Here is a 16,122-nt window from a genome sequence, read left to right as displayed (position 1 = left end):
ACCATTTCTCTGATATTATATTTATAAGCGTTTTTCCCTCTGTAGTGAATGGATAGCGAATCTTTTCTTTTATTGTCTAAAATGGAAGCCTAACTACGTATTGGATGGAATAACGACCGATCTAGATGGAAATCTCTATGTTGCCACTTTTGGTGGCGGCAAAGTCATTAAACTTAATCCAAGGTAAAACGAACAGATGCGAGTCAAATCGAGTTTGTCGCTCTAAACTTTTAACACAGGGCAGATTCTATTGCAAATTGCCAGCAAAATAAGTTCTTTCTCTTGTGGTCGAAATTTAGATATTTTGTTTGTGACAACAGTGATGGTACACTTTCGACCCTCCTGTCAATTGACACTCTGTGCACATTTCGTTAGTTGTCTCACTCTACGTGTGCGCGTATAAGCGGTAAATCCGAGTATAGCCCGAATAATACTAACAACTGACAAATGTGAGGAACGTGTGGAACTAAGAAAAACAGAGAGTCGCATGAATATTTGTAACTATTCTGAGCTGGCTGTACAAAACTCAATAAATGTAAGTGACTATTTCGTGTGATTGGTGATCCGATCCGTAACCGAAAACTGGACCTTTAAAGTTTTTGCCTGGTCATGTAAATAGCTATTTTCAATCTACGTATTTAGACATGTACTTAAACATTTGTCTAAAGAAACCAAAGAAACAGTCATTTCATAAGTTTCAAGACGATGAGTAGACACAGAAATCCTCGATTGGCTTGTGAAGGCGCAATTACTTTTTTAGTATTTCTAGCGCTCCATTTTCTGTTGAAAAGTGAAATAACTTCTCTCTGCAGAGCTCTGGTAAATATCCATTAAATGTCATAGCAGTGAAGTTGCTTCACCTCCACAAAAAAAATCTATTACATTTGAGCATTGAGCAAACATTTCCCTATAATTCTATATGTAATTCGAGTAATTTTGAAAATGGCGGCAAAATTCTCTTTGGAGTGCCGATCTTCACGTTTCGTACTTCGTACCTTCTCTGCGCAGAGCAGCCGCAGCTGTGACAGTTTAACAAAGAAGACCAAGAAGACATTTCATTATCGTCAATACAAATTGTTATTTTTGTAAATAAATTTAGAAATTCCGCATACAGTCGATAAATATGTAAGTGTTTGCAGTGTTTCATTATAACCGTTCAGATACCCTGAAGTAGTCACAACTTAGCTTACAATAGTTATTCAATTTAGTTGAGAAATATTAGATCTTTTACGTGAATCGTAGGCTGCGTAAGATACCTCCTAGAAACAAATATTATTTTAAAGATTTTTCATTAATTTTCTTGAAAATACTCATTATTATGGGAACGATTCGCATTTAAATTTCGATGCAAACAATTCTCTTAATATAACAAGACCAAATGTAATGGGAATGTGTGGCTTTTAACCTAATTACCTACTGAGCATAGTTCGAAGAATTGTTGTTGTTTATATTTTTGTGCATCCGTAGCAATTTAGTGCAACTTTAAGACTCATCCTCTAACTGAGCCCTTTGTGTAATGAATCTTACGAAACCGTGAATGCTCATCAAACGTGAAAAACAGTAAAGTACAATTTTCCTATTAGACTGAGTAACCACCGAACCGGAGATTGGGTGTGCCATTGTTTATTCATCGGTATTGCCACAGCCCAAGCAATAGTTGTATGGTTGTTGTATAGGCTTCTTGTATCCTATAGAGATTGCCGATTTTCTAGATCGTGGTTGTTTTGCATGCAAAACGATTAAATAGTTGAACGGATCGAGCTATCGTAGCCGTAAGTCAATAACAAATGCACTAAAAACTGAATCTACAAAATCGCGAGAAACGCTGAACCTTCAAAAAATATCAAATTTAAATCGTTTGCCGAGCTTCCGATGTAACAATAGTCTTGAGGCTACAGAAACATTATTACGAAATGTAAATTTGGCAAAATATTCACACCTTTCGTATCACATACGAAACATTTGGTTGTTTGTTTTGATAATTGATTGCAAATACAATCAAATTACTAACCATTCAGTGAAACCTTCTCAAGTAATTTTATGCCATTATTCCTCTGTCCACTGAAATTTTAATATTTTTTTTCTCAACCGTTGACCTTTACTCAGTCGTATTATTCATTTGAAATAGTTCATATTCGTACGTAGTGAACGTTATTTACATTGTAAAGTGACTTACAAATCATTTTTTTCGTCAACTGAGAAGCAATTTTACTTCCAACTTAAAATTTGATTGAAGCAGTAGAAATGCTGTCTAATTCTGAAAACATTTTGAATTAGGGACAGACATCGTAATATCGAATAAACCAAATTCTTTGGATTCTTTAAAATCGGATTTCTTTCGGAAAAGCTTTCAAAAGCTTCTTTTGTTTTATTTTCGATGTTTTTCCGACAGTGAGTTCGATTTCAAGACCATGGTTTGAAACCTATGCTACATTTCGACCCCATTTTTAAACGCTACAAGAACTCTAACGGGGATAGGACTAGTGTGTATAACTCAGCCAGTCTGCATCTTAGAGAAACTAAATTGGTAAATAACATAATGAAATGAGAATGAAAAAATTTTGTGGAAGGGTCGGTCCCGCTCAATACTAAAAATGTTAGAAGGAACATTTTACAAGCGTCATGATACGAAATACACTTCATCATGTGCCTAAAGTTATGCCAAACCAATGTTTTCAGTAGAAGAAACATTTTCAGTTGCTAAAACGATCTTTCCCTTTTGAATGGATGCAAAGCGGAGCTAATTTTCTTTGTCTCTTTGCATTTTTTTGTTTTGTAGCTTTCGTATCATGACGCGCTTAAAATGTGGTATATCACATTATGCTTGTCAAGTCTTCTACCGTAACAACGCACTTCAAGCAAAAGTGCTTCGAGTGACAGCTGCCAAATAGAGTACCATTTTGTTTGAAATTTTTTTTACAGATTTTTTACCGAGTCAAAATTTGTTCGGTACACTGTCCTATTTCGGTACTCTATTTAGAGTACCACTCATGCTTGAAGAGCGGTGACTGAGAGAATGTTTTTTAAATACACATAAGTGTTGCCTCGCCTTCGACTCGATCAGATACTTTTGTAAAAACAATTCTCCCGATATACGTATTCACACTTATTCAGGAATGTCATATGTTTGCTCCATGTGATGTAAATATCTAATTCTTCTTAAATAGTGTAACAACAATGCACGGGTTTCAAATCGTGGCCAAATGAGACCACATGTGAGCTCTCAGTCTAAATGCTTACAGCAATTCTTTGAAATTTTTTTATTGATGAATCAGCGTCATGGATGAATGAATTAAAACAAAAAAAATAATTTACTTTCTTCGAAAATGTGGTCACTGTAACTTTACATATAGAGTTTCGTATAACTAACTGCTGCAGTCGGTTCATATGTATTATTTTACTGAACAAACTAGAATGAACCTCAACTGAATTGTTTGTAAATCTATCTATACTATTGAAAATGTGCATGCATAAGTAATTTTTTTTATTTCCATTTATTTTTATCGTAACTAACGTGTCTAGTTGGTATAGTCATTGAACGATACAACACTAACATATCAAAAATAAAAATATAACAAAAAAAACGAAAAACTAAAAAATTTAATTTTTTAAGTTTGACTGGTGGTAGAACGCTCTCTATAGCGATGATGGTGATGGTGCAATAGAGAAATTGTATTCTAATTAAATGGTGATTAGTGCGAAAGAGTAATCAACGTGCTAAGGAATTGACAATAAACGGGGCTAAAGAATGAAAAAAACGAAAACCGACAAAACTCAAACCAAATGTCAATTAACTCGTAAACGACAGTCATTGAGAACTAAAACCAATACAACGCTCAACAGCGAACAATCCGTATCGTCATCGAACGAACCAAATGCTAATGAGAACGCACAAAATTTGTCCAACGTTGTCGAAGACGTTGCCCGAAAACCACGGAAAAAATATCAGTGCGAAGTGTGCCAAAAAGAATTCGGCTACAGCAACGATTTGCGAAAACACTTGAGAATTCATTTGGACGAACGACCGTTTTCTTGTACGCAATGCGATAAAACATTTCGCCAGGCTGGGTGCCTTAAAAATCATATTGCGTGTCAACACGGCACAGACATTAGTTACACTTGTGATTACTGCACAAAATCGTTTCCTATCAAAGAGCGCCTTAGACTCCATTTGCGTATACACTCCGGTTTCAAGCCGTATCATTGCTTTATTTGTCTGAAAAAGTTTGCGAGGGGTGGTCAGGTAAATATACTACTCTAAGTTTGAATAGTTTAACTTGTCTTGTCGTGTGATTTTTGAACCAGTATCACTGAGTGGTGTTATGGACTTGGTTGAAGGTATTGAAGTGCTATGAATCTTTCGCTAAGTCTAGTTGAATTTATCTATAGATTGGTGGAGGTAATCTGGTTGCTTCACTTAGGAGACAGCTTAATTGACTCACTAAACGTATACGTGTTCAAAGCACTTCAAAGTCTTCACCAAGTCTCGTTTGTTATTTGAATATTTCATTCGTTAAGCTTTTATTCTTTGTATTTTAGTTGCTTCTTTTGCACCGTTATTATTTTCTAACAGTTGTAGTTACAGGTGGTGGTTGGTTAGGATGTTAATTTGTTGTTAAGCACAATTTTCACATATCAGGAAAAAAAAACAAGATTCAACACCCTTAATGCAGTAGCCATGGAACATCCTGTGTCCATGAAAGGTGCAGGGGATGTCTTGGGTGATTTGGAAAGCTCTTGATACCCAGATTACGAAAAGTTCGGGTGTCAGGCTGAAATCCTGTCAGTTTTCGGGAAAAGAGGGGGGGGGGGGAGTTTGAAGTGCAGTGCTTCAGTTTTTGACCGTTTTGGTCCACTTCAAACCAAATTAGAGGAAATATTATTAATGGAATCGACAGAGAATTGAATTTGCTACATCTACGATTTTTTTTTCAGATTTTAAGATTTCACAGGGTGGGCAAAAAATGCTGTCAAAGTGAAAAAATATTTTTAAACACCAATATTTTCACTGTTTTTTACACTTTTCAGGTAGAAATAATATGTTTTGATCATTGCAATGTTCTACATTATTGTTGCCCGGAAAATTCTCTATGAATTGAGTGCTTACTGAGGAACAGTGATTTTTATTTCTAGCCCATTTTATGACAGTTTTGTGTATGGATGTTAATGGAATTATATTTGTAATGATAAATTATGAGTAACGGATTGCTAGAGTCATCTAAGAAAAATCTTTTTACTATGCTGGTGCATGTAATAAGGCTATTACATGTATAGGCAACAGCCTTTACATCACTCGCATAGTAAAACGTCGTACTACACACGGAAAATAAAGTGATATCTCGTATCACGATGAGTAAAGGTACCTCGGGCTAAAGCCCTCGGTTACTTTTACTCATCTGGATACGAGATATCACTTTACTTCCCTTGCATAGTAATGTACTATTGTTCGGAAATACTAAAAAAAAAAACGTCGAGGTCTCATCAGTTTGGTTACTTTTTTCACCCAAACTGTCATAAAATGGGTTAGAAATGAAAATCACTGTTCCTCAGTAAACACACTATATACCAATTTCAGAACCACCCTGTGACTTTTATTGCAGTTGAAACACCCTATAACTGAAGCACTGCACTTCAAACTCCCCCCCCCTCTTTTCCCGAAAACTGACAGGATTTCAGCCTGGCACCCAAACTTTTCGTAATCTGGGTATCAAGAGCTTTCCAAATCACCCAAGACATCCCCTGCACCTTTCATGGACACAGGATGTTCCATGGCTACTGGATTATGAATGTCGTCTTGGATGAGGAGCATGCAACTCTATTCTTTACCCCAAACATAACACTTGAACAGTATTTGAGTAATTGTTGAAATTTGAAAGAAGTCTTTACAGACCAATCGTCATGCAAATTTTGATTTTTAAAGCGAATCTTCGAAATCTATCGCTTCAACGTTATAGTACCTAGACAAACGTTTGGAATTTTGTAATATTCGCTGACGCTACCTTTCCCCCATCTTTTTAAAAAAGAGGAAATTCTGGCCCATGATCATTTAACAACTCTGAAAAGTTGTGTGAACTTTTCAAGGCAATGTAATCTCGAGACCAAATTCAAGGTACTACGACTACAAGAGAACCGATAACAGGACCGATTATTCATGAGTAAAATATTTAAAAAGAAGTTTACTTAGATTAAAACCTGCCGTTAAGAAATGTGTCCAAATCATGCCTTACCAACGCACCAAGCATAATAGTAGAATATTGCTTATGTCAAATAGCGTAATAAACTACGACAATGTACCATGTGACATGATGTGACACAATGTTCTACCACTATGCTAGGTGCTATGACCATACATTTTCCGAATCATTGTTTCGTTACAATATTGGTTGAACTTCGTTGAACTTTGATTTTTTAGGAGAATGATAATTCTGCACAGGCGGACCGATAGCTTGGATATTAAAATATGTCTGCGTGTTGCTCACTGCTGGGATGATTTTTGTGTTTTTTTTTTTTGCATTGCATTGCATTGAGTGTTTTTGTGTAATTTAGACTTCTTTTATCACCAGTATTAATCTTTTACTGTTACTGTACATCGATAGGTTACTCAACATATGGTCTCACATGCAAATTCGAAAAAAGTTGGATGCTCGAAGTGTCCGGCAACATTTACAAATACGGCAAATTTACGAAGTCATCTGAAGGCTCACTATGGCATTAAGGATTGCTGTTGTGAAATTTGTGGGAAGGTAAGTGTTGGAATTTGAAATGAATTAACCAAGGCAGTCACCAACAGAATATCAATTTGCTCTGCTCAGACGTTTCTACGAATCGATGCGCTGAAGAAGCACATCAACAGCTACCATAAAAATGTCAAATCATTCACTTGTGGCATTTGCAAGCGATCGTTCAAAGGTCATTTAACACAGCATCTGCAAACACATGAACAACACAAAATCTACGCTTGTACCGTTTGCAATGCAACATTTGCCCAAAACTCTCAATTGAAGGTCCATTCAAGGGTTCATTCAGGAGAGCGTCCGTTCCGCTGTATGGTATGTTTAAAAGTCGTTATTGTCAATACGCGAGGTCAATCCGGTATTTCATTTCGGGTAACACATTATTTCTGTTCATTTTTTCAAGGTGTGCCTCAAGTCCTTTGGTCATTCGAGTGTGTTGAGATTACACGTCCGAAAACACACCGGAGAGAAGCCCTTCTCCTGCCCGATTTGCAACGAATCGACATTTTCTCAACTTCCCCACCTGAAAACACACATGCGTGCCATTCACAACAAGCTTGAATCGTACCTTTGCCGAACGTGTAATACGTTTTTCCGCACAAAAATAGAATTACAACAACACAACGACATGAAGCATCGCTCAATAGAAGATGAAGATCCGGAAAACAGCTACGACAGCCATGGACAGTACCTCGATACGACAACAACAGCTAGAGCCTTGACGCGTATTCGGCTGCTGGTGGCAGTACTGCTGAAGAGGATATCAACTCCACAACGATTGAAGCAATTGGGATTCGAGAAGCGGTTGATAGACAACGTCCTTATTTCTGCATTGAAAACGTCAGGTCAACCGTGTTGCGAAGATGATCAAACGGAAACGGAGAAACTACGAGCGAATGTGAGCCACTTTTTGAAGTGGACGGTGCCGGAAAAATTGATGAAAGACTACGAACGACAACGTAAAAGTGTTGATGAGGTTCTTGAAGAGTTAGCGATGAAAAATTTCAATGGGAAATGAGTTTAGGAAAATTGTCGATCGTTCGTGTGAGACTGTGTATTAATCCAATTAAACTGCATTGTGCTGCCATTTAACATTTAAGCGTTTTAGTTTGATATACCAAATATTTTTCCAAAGTCTAGTCTTTAAGCCATATTATGTAAAACGAGTTGAAGATTAACAATAAAATTACAAGCATTTCACGTAACAATTACAACGTCTGTGATTGGCTAAGCAATGGTCGTGAATCGACTTACTCCGTCTTTTCATCTATATTCTAAACGTTCGAATTCTAAGCAATATTGACGTGGACTTCCTAAAAAAATGGTTATTTTGACAGAGTTGCAGCCCTACTAGCCCAGTACCGAAATATATTGAAATCAGGCAAATGAGGCTTGGATTTATTCTGTGTAGTCATCTTCTGCAGAAGGCACAAGGTGTAATTATGGAATCTTTAACTGTTTTTTATCACAGAATCTATTACTTCAATAGTTGTTGCCACATATTTGACGAGGGTGATGAATCAAAGAGTATGTCACGCGTATGAAAGAGATGCAAGATATGGTTGAAAATAGGATAGAAGTAGATGCAAATAGTCATCACGCGTGACATACCTTTTGAATGTTGCCTGAGCAAATTTTAGAATTTTTCTCGTGATGTCGTTCCTTTGCATGCACAATTCTTTAACTGTTTAATCAATTGACCAAAATAGACACTCTAACTCCGACTTCTCGAATTGAGGACATAGCCCAGGTGTTTGCTTTTATCTTTAATTGTAGAAGATGCGGGAAAACGGTAATAAAAATGCATTTATCCCGATCACCACAGATGCGTTTACTTGACAGCTTACAGTAACCGTCATGTGGAGTGTTACAAACTTCATTGTAGTCAAAGTCGAATAGGGTTAAGGTAAGCTTAAACTCGCCGATGTAAATCACGAAAGCCGGTACAAAATCGGACACCATGCACACTCCCTGCACTAAAGCCAAAGTATACCCAAAGGTACTGTCTTTGGAGCTGAGGTCATAGAAAACAGCAGTTCCGATCCCATAATTATTGTATATTTGTGGTCATATTTTCACTCCCCCTCCACATGGGAAAGCTGAAATATAAATAATTGTACTCGAATATCTGGACAGAATTATCACGAAACGAATTTTGACTGAACACACTCTCTCCGGCGATACTATTTTCTGCGTGGATAATCCGATTCCAAGAATAGGGCAACCATTTGCTTCTTCTGACTTCGTTTTTTGGCCGAAGGTGGTGCCGAGTCCACTTCTTCAGCGACACTTACAGCTGGCATGCTTATACGCGAACGTCGACGCTTCAAAAGTATTCTTCCTGTCGACACGTCTGCAGATCCAGTAGGTTTTGGTTCGGGAGATTCAACTGCTTCAATTGAAACAGTAGATGTGGATGGCGTACTCTTAAAATGAAGAAGAGAGATTATGGGCAACGACCGCATAACACACAGTCACAATGCACTTACCATAGTCTCTTCACTTTCTTCATCATCAAATTGTCGAACTGATGAAACCGTAGCCCTTGCTGCAGCAGAAGTCGACGGATCGGATTTATTAACTTCTTTAACTGGTTCGTGAGCACTTATTGTAGTGTCATCATTTTTAGTACCACCAACCTTGCTATTTTCTTGACCTGACGTTGCGTTTTGGCTCTGAACTTGCTCCGTCGCATGCTGAAAATAAATGGGAAGTTCTTGAAATTATGTGGAACAACTTCTGAAGTTAAATAAAGTAAAATACGCACAATACCATCCCCAATTATGACATTGTCATCTTTAAGAAGAGGTATTGGAGACGACATGGTGAAGATTTTGCGAAAAATATTCAGGAAGTTAAGAATGATTCGAACAAAATTGAATGTGGAAAATAAATTGATGAACGTCTTAGAGTTTTCAGAATTGAGTGCCGAAGCGGTTACTCCGATTAACGGTTGAAATATCGATTAAAGAAAGCAAGCAGCACACTTTGCTTCTATTAGAATTAAAATTTTACTTACTGAAACTTCCACACAGGACGCATGAATTCGTCAGTTTTATACCCATCAAAAGTGACTTGGTTTCGTCAGCTTTTCTTCTTTAATTTAAATGTTTTTTGAAGTGCAATTTACCCTTACGTAAGAATCTAAGTTTTATTTAAGAACCGAAAGTACAAGGCAAATCTAGACTATCAAATGTTAAAACATCGAAGCATGTTGTTCTATGATATATGAATGAGAGGTCTTTCATATATATAGTTCTGCAAGCATTATAGCAACGTTTCTTACTAATTTATTCTTAATTAGATTAACATCTTAGACATAATCTTAAACAGGTTGTTCGCTTATGGCCTTCAAATCAGAAGACCGAAAACCGGTAAAGAATAAAGTTTACATTTCAAGAACGTGATGCCAATAGATCATCTCGATTAGCACTATACGGTAAGTTGTGCATTTGAAAGACACAAATATTTCGACGATCGTACGCACCAACGAAAATAAAAGTCTACGAACACACAACTCAAAAGTACGATGAACTTCTTATCATTACGTTTGTGTGATGGTTCGTATTTGTATTGAGTAAAGTTGACAATTTGCCTTCGGATGAGTTATTTTCACCTCGATGTTGTGTTATAATCTTAGATTTTAGTGCTAATTCCGTTGCATAAAAGAAACATGTTTTGTTTCCAAACATTCAGATATGTCCGCAAATCAATTTGCATATCAAATAGTAAATCTCGATCGGATATTCTAAACAGTTCAAGTGTAATTCGTCATTTTGTGACCACATTATTGAGAGCGTGTGAGAATCGGTAAGTGACTACAATGACTGTGTGGTATACAATCGTACATATTCGAATGGAATACGATTTCATATCGTTGAGAAGGAATGTTAATTTAACTTTGTTAAAGCTTCGCGGTGCCACTGTGAGCATCGCTTTTTTGACAAACTTTTCTATGCGAAAACAAATTAGCGGAAAATTTATGGAACTGTTTTGATGTTGGATGTGATAGTCGAAAATCTCTCTGTTTATTTTCCGCTAGCAAAAAAAATAATTTTTATTAATTTGCGACCTAACAAACAAAACATTTAACTTTTGATGAATTTGTTCTTGCACACTCTAAGTGTTGTGTGACCGACTATATCTGGACGATGTGCATTACAGATTTGCTTTGAATAAAAACTGATTTATTAATAGTTCTTGATATGGAAAAAAATGTTGAAGGTCTCGTCATAACGACATGTCGAATAAAATTTAATTATTTATGATGGATGTGTCCTATCATGACATTGAAATTTAAAAAAATTTAGTTGTTACGAAATGTTACATTAAAATGCTGACTTAGTGCAACAATAAGGTCTACATTGAATTCGACAAATACAAATACTTTGACTGATGTTGGTCGTAATTATTCTGAGAAGATTTAAAGGTAACATTGTCATGCTTTACTTTTTAACCTTTTACAGACGATGCGACAAGAAAAACACTAGTAAAGTTAAGAGCGCTCACCCCTTGGCAATTTTCTAGCCTACATTTGTGCGCAAAAATATTCGTTTTTTGATGATTTCTCTGAACCAAAATCTTTTTTTGAAAAAGTAAAACCATTAAAGCATGCAAAAATGTGTTAGCTTTAAGGGAAAAATTGGTTTGTGGATGACAACTTATTCCACTTAGAGAAACCTTTGCAAATGTGTAAATTTATGTGTTTTGCAAAGGTTTCTCCAAGTGGGTTAAGTTATCGACCACAAACCAATTTTTCCCTTAAAAGTAACACATTTTTGCATGCTTTAATGGTTTTCCTTTTTCAAAAAAAGATTTTGGTTCAGAGAAATCATCAAAAAACGAATATTTTTGCGCACAAATGTAGACTAGAAAATTGCCAAGGGGTGAGCGCTCTTAAAGAATCTATTACTTCTGTCCACCTAAATATTTTCAACCTTTCAACAGATGGAGACAGTATCTCTCGTTATCTGACAAATGCGAAAGTGGATCATTACTTTGCAATTTGCCCCTTCAGATAATGATCCGTTGTATGTAGACTGTAGACTATTTTCGATTCATTTTACGTGAATTCTTTTGTGATTGTCAACTTTCGCATGGGCAGGAACTAAACCGCAATACATTGGATGATGCTATGTACTTCATTACTTGTACGTCTTTGTCTTTGAGCAACTTGCTTCTGCAACTGTCTTTTCGACAAGTGTAGTTGTATATAAACTCTACACTTGTCAAAAAGACAGTTATCGAAACTTGTTTCTCAAAAACCCACTTGCGATTTGCGTCTATGACAAAATGGTTGCCTCACGTAATGAATTACTTTCACAGCATCCAATGTAACCTGCTATTATTTCACTTGTCATAATATTGCTTTGTCTATTATAATAGAATCCAAGCTAGAACCCATCACTTAAGTATGGTTTTCACTCAACAAAAAGTACTCAGAGCAAGCTTTCATGTAAACAAAGCAAAAATTTAAAAAAAAATCAATTTTGTCTCTACACAGAGTACTTTCTTGGTAAGTGGAAATCGAGCATTATCGCTGCCTCTTCTGTATTTAATAGAAGACATATCTGCCTGTATAAGGTTGTGGGTCTCATTTCCTATGTACAATTCAATTTTCTTCATACCAAATTGTATTGGTCAGCTTTAAGCGCCTTTCCTTATCTCAGAATAATAAAATTTGATTTTCGTTCACGACAATTTACAATTTGCAATTCAAGTTTTTTTTTATTTCCTTTTGTTTATTCAAATCAGAACCGTTTATGCCTGTTTCGCTTACATTTTTATTGGCGTTGCTCACATTTTTTATTTCAATTGGACGGTATTGATCTCAAGCGTTACACTCGTTACGAAATTTAATAACAATTGTATGTACAGTCGGTCAGGTGGGAAGTCAAGGCATTAAGAAAATTGTTTTAATCTCCCAAGATCTATATATGATTGAAATGTTTAAACCAAGCTTAAGATAGCAGAGACGCAAAAAAACATTTTCGCAAGCGCAACTACTATACCATGGTGATAGACGAAGAAATACGCCAAAATGCGAAGTCGCAAAGTGATTAATCAAGCAAATTTCATCCGAATGTTTTCATTATTTCGTTAAACAAAATTGTTTTGCGTAAGAGCAAATATTTTCTTTTCAGAATATTTTTCATCAACCTGAAAAACAACTGACATCAGTGTATCGTACCTCAGTGTTTGGATATACTCGAGTTAAGTTACCGTTCACAATTTTTTTTTTTTCAATTAAAATATCAGGGGGAGGAAGTAAAAATTTAGTGTAATCAACAAATGCAGTAATTGCTCGTGCGATCGTGTGACAAATCCAATTTAGTAGCTCTTTTGCATATATATTAGCCAGTCACTGTACATAATGAATATATGATCACGATTACTCGTGATCCAAATGCACACGTAAAACAGCACTGAATCTTACATGTAATCACTAAAATTCAATGTTACCCTGTTCCCAAAAAAATACTTACAAATTCATTGAAATGAACTCAATTCACCAACACGTCGACGATGTTATAGGTAGTTTGTATATCCAACTATAATATCGTGATTGCGCACATTCACTCATTCATTAGTGTGTGTTATAATACAAGATATGTCTAGATACCAGTTGCCAGGCCTCCATGAGTAAATATGTATTTAAACAAAGTTTTATATCTTTTCGCTATCCACATGGAGTACATATCGATAGATATTTTGTAAATGGATTGTACACACAGCACAATTTTTTATGTATCGTGTTTATTACATACTAAGACTATACGAATTTTTCCTCACTCTTTACAACGCCACATTTCACTACGTATATCGTGCCCCATTGAATAATGTTAACGTATTTTTAAAATTCACTCAACAGTCAAACTCACAGAAGTTGAGAGTTTGGTGCGGCGTTCTGTGCAAAGTTTTTTATTTCAATAACATTCGTTGCCAAGATTGTGTGTACGGTTTTGCGAAAAAAAGCACACGTCTTTTCCTACACACAGCCAATCGAAAGTGGAACTAGGAGTGAAACGATTGTACCAGTTTAAATAACAAAGTTGAAGTGTTTTTTTGGTTCTACGATTTAAATAAATCTGTTAAATATTGGAATTCCAATGGAAGATAGTGGCAATAAAACCATAACCGCTAGGTGAGTTGTAGACACGATTCTGTCGTATTTTTGTTTCATTTTTTTTTTGTGGTGGAAGTATAATTCTCAGAGAAAAAAGCTCTAAATTTTAACAATGACTTTCATTCAGAGTACGTAGAACTTCAAGTCTTTTTATTTGGAAAAGAAAAATTTAAATAATTGAATTTAAGCTCAAGCAGTGTCAGGCAATAGGTACACTTTCAAGTTTGCCGACGTAATTTAAAAATTAATTTACGTAACACCAGAAAACGTGACTCTTTTCGACAAGACTATAAACAGGGTTCATATAAACACTGCAACTGACCTTCGCTATAGTAAATATTCTCTTCATTTCCCTTTCGTACCTCTCAAAAACAGTGCTATTCTACATTGGAATTGTGTGTGGAATGTATAGGCTTCATGTGCATTTAATACAGACTCCTTATTGTTGCCAAGTGTTACAGAAGCGATATAGGTATCCGACTCAGGACTCACAAAGCGTGTTATTATGAAATGGAACACGTTTAACTAGTTTGTCATCAGAAAATCTAGCCATCCTGACCTTGTCAGCGTTGCCGGCGCTCAAATAGTGCATTACTGTGCCACAACATTTTCTGTCCTTAAAACAAAAATCATTGAAGGAATTATGCAATTTGTAAGCAATTGGCATATTTTTCACGTGGTAGTCTTGTAAGACTTTATGGTTCAATTTTGTCAGAACTTTCACAACGTTTTGTAATATAACCACTGCACTAATAAGAATATATAGAATTTTTGGCGATCACTGCAATCAAATTTTATGATCAAAACTTCAGTGCCACAAAATTTCGAGACGAACCAATTTTTTGAAATTCATAAAATGTTTTCAAAACTACCTAAATTTTACTACTGTTTTCCAGGGAAATTTTAGGACATTTTTAGCAAGTTTTGGGAGATCAGGACAAAGTATTTTCCAAAAATATGATCTGAGACAAATCCTTTCCGTATATTCTTCCACACAACAAGTCCTCGATCCTCGTTGTCAAATTAATTCCTTCTTAACATTTAAAAATTGGTAATACTAGCGTTGAATAGAAAATGTTTCTGTCGAGGCGAAACCAATGTTAACAATACATTGTGTCCACCAAAATTTTAGTTAAGGCATAATTTTGGAACACACACACTAGTGCCTTAAAAGTTATTCACGCCACCGAGTGATAAATGTATTTTATGCCACCAAGCATTATAATATGCAAAATTTGCAAACTTTAGACGCCTCAGTGGCATAAAATGTACTTTATTAGGCTCACGTGCCCTTGATGTCATAAATATCCATTTCGGCACTAGATGCTTAGGCACAATGTTCCTCTTAAAAAAAAGCCAACGAAAATGTATGTATAGATTGAAATCCATTTACTCCGATTGCGCTGCTGATGCTGATTATAATGAATATTGATACACTGGAGTACATAAAAAAGGTCGCTGCATTGACTTAAAAAAGCTGGTCTCAGTTGATTTTCTCCTTATTTTGAAAAGAATTCCGTGACTCGTGTACTAACTGCAAAGGTATAGTCCAATTATAACTAGGAATCTAAGATATTAGCGTTGGTTTCGTAAAATTTGCAGTATGATGACATAAATGCAATAAATGTGCTAATTTTGGTTGACAAGTTTTTTTTATCAAATATGAATGAACACACTGCTCATTATACACCTATATAATGGTGTAATTAACATGTGTTCCATATGTTAATTTTTAGTGCAGTTAATTAAGATCTCTCATTCACACACTCACACTCATCACACACTATGCACTATATGTATGTTCCGATCTGTAAATAAATAAATTTAAAAGCAGACTTGAAACTGTTGGGATTATTAAATATTTACGAATGTGCTGTAATGCAGCATGGTCAGTATTTACAAAATTCGACATAAAGGACGCATCGAATTTTTCTTTCAAAACATTTGACCACTGAGCTGTGATGTGCTTATCCAATTTCACATGTGTCTGAATAATAATGGTTAGATAAGCCGATACTTATCACATGTGAACGGAGTAAAATGAATTGGATTATTATTTCAAATTGGTAGTTCTACACCTCTTAGAACACATATTTTTAGATCAGCAAAACATTGCACAATGACGAGTTGGTGGTCATAGGTACAGACTCAACCAAATACCGATAGATGAGACGGATTTTGCATTTTAGTTTCTTAAAAATGAATTGAAATTCTTTGACTAATATCGTCTAATAAGACGTCCATGTGCGGGTGTGGTAGGTC

At 35.7% G+C, this 16,122-nt stretch overlaps 3 protein-coding genes and 1 long non-coding RNA gene across 7 annotated transcripts in view; 2 read left to right on the top strand and 2 right to left on the bottom strand.

Moving 5' to 3' along the window:
- The first annotated feature begins 1,018 nt into the window (after nucleotides 1-1,018).
- Nucleotides 1,019-7,937, top strand: LOC119072194 (gastrula zinc finger protein XlCGF57.1-like). 2 transcript variants are annotated; one of them, XM_037177364.1, is made up of 5 exons: nucleotides 1,027-1,125; nucleotides 3,614-4,243; nucleotides 6,597-6,743; nucleotides 6,813-7,049; nucleotides 7,138-7,937. In XM_037177364.1, exons 2-5 carry the CDS (start codon nucleotides 3,749-3,751, stop codon nucleotides 7,750-7,752), a joined length of 1,494 nt encoding a protein of 497 aa, XP_037033259.1. In that variant the 5' UTR covers nucleotides 1,027-1,125; nucleotides 3,614-3,748; the 3' UTR covers nucleotides 7,753-7,937. The 2 variants fall into 2 exon arrangements, with proteins under 2 accessions (XP_037033260.1, XP_037033259.1); XM_037177365.1 differs by lacking the exon at nucleotides 3,614-4,243 and having other exon boundaries at nucleotides 1,019-1,125.
- The window catches only part of LOC119072198, a 15,689-nt gene continuing 4,509 nt past the window's right edge, over nucleotides 4,943-16,122 (bottom strand). The window contains exons 2-4 of the long non-coding RNA XR_005086809.1: nucleotides 14,000-14,006; nucleotides 11,921-11,923; nucleotides 4,943-5,102 (exon numbers count right to left, since the gene is read on the bottom strand). This is a non-coding gene — a long non-coding RNA (uncharacterized LOC119072198). The remainder of the gene's footprint in view (nucleotides 5,103-11,920; nucleotides 11,924-13,999; nucleotides 14,007-16,122) is intronic.
- Nucleotides 8,741-9,717, bottom strand: LOC119072195. Its single transcript, XM_037177366.1, has 3 exons — nucleotides 9,502-9,717; nucleotides 9,224-9,430; nucleotides 8,741-9,160 (listed from the first exon to the last, which is right to left on the bottom strand). The coding sequence occupies exons 1-3, from the start codon at nucleotides 9,556-9,558 to the stop codon at nucleotides 8,918-8,920; spliced, it is 507 nt and encodes a 168-aa protein (XP_037033261.1). The 5' UTR covers nucleotides 9,559-9,717; the 3' UTR covers nucleotides 8,741-8,917.
- Nucleotides 10,393-16,122, top strand: part of LOC119072190 (trehalase-like) — a 26,375-nt gene continuing 20,645 nt past the window's right edge. For 2 of the 3 annotated variants that reach the window (XM_037177349.1, XM_037177353.1), the window contains exon 1: nucleotides 10,393-10,544. In XM_037177349.1, coding sequence (XP_037033244.1) covers nucleotides 10,408-10,544 — 137 coding nt within the window. In that variant the 5' untranslated portion in view covers nucleotides 10,393-10,407. Of the gene's footprint in view, nucleotides 10,545-13,487; nucleotides 13,879-16,122 lie in introns of those variants that run through there. The other variant, XM_037177352.1, reaches the window with a different exon arrangement.

The sequence above is a fragment of the Bradysia coprophila genome, assembly GCF_014529535.1.
Source record: "Bradysia coprophila strain Holo2 chromosome IV unlocalized genomic scaffold, BU_Bcop_v1 contig_81, whole genome shotgun sequence".
Taxonomy (NCBI): domain Eukaryota; kingdom Metazoa; phylum Arthropoda; class Insecta; order Diptera; family Sciaridae; genus Bradysia; species Bradysia coprophila.
The sequence above is the reverse complement of the archived record's forward strand: the minus strand, read 5'-3'. Positions and strand labels throughout refer to the sequence as shown.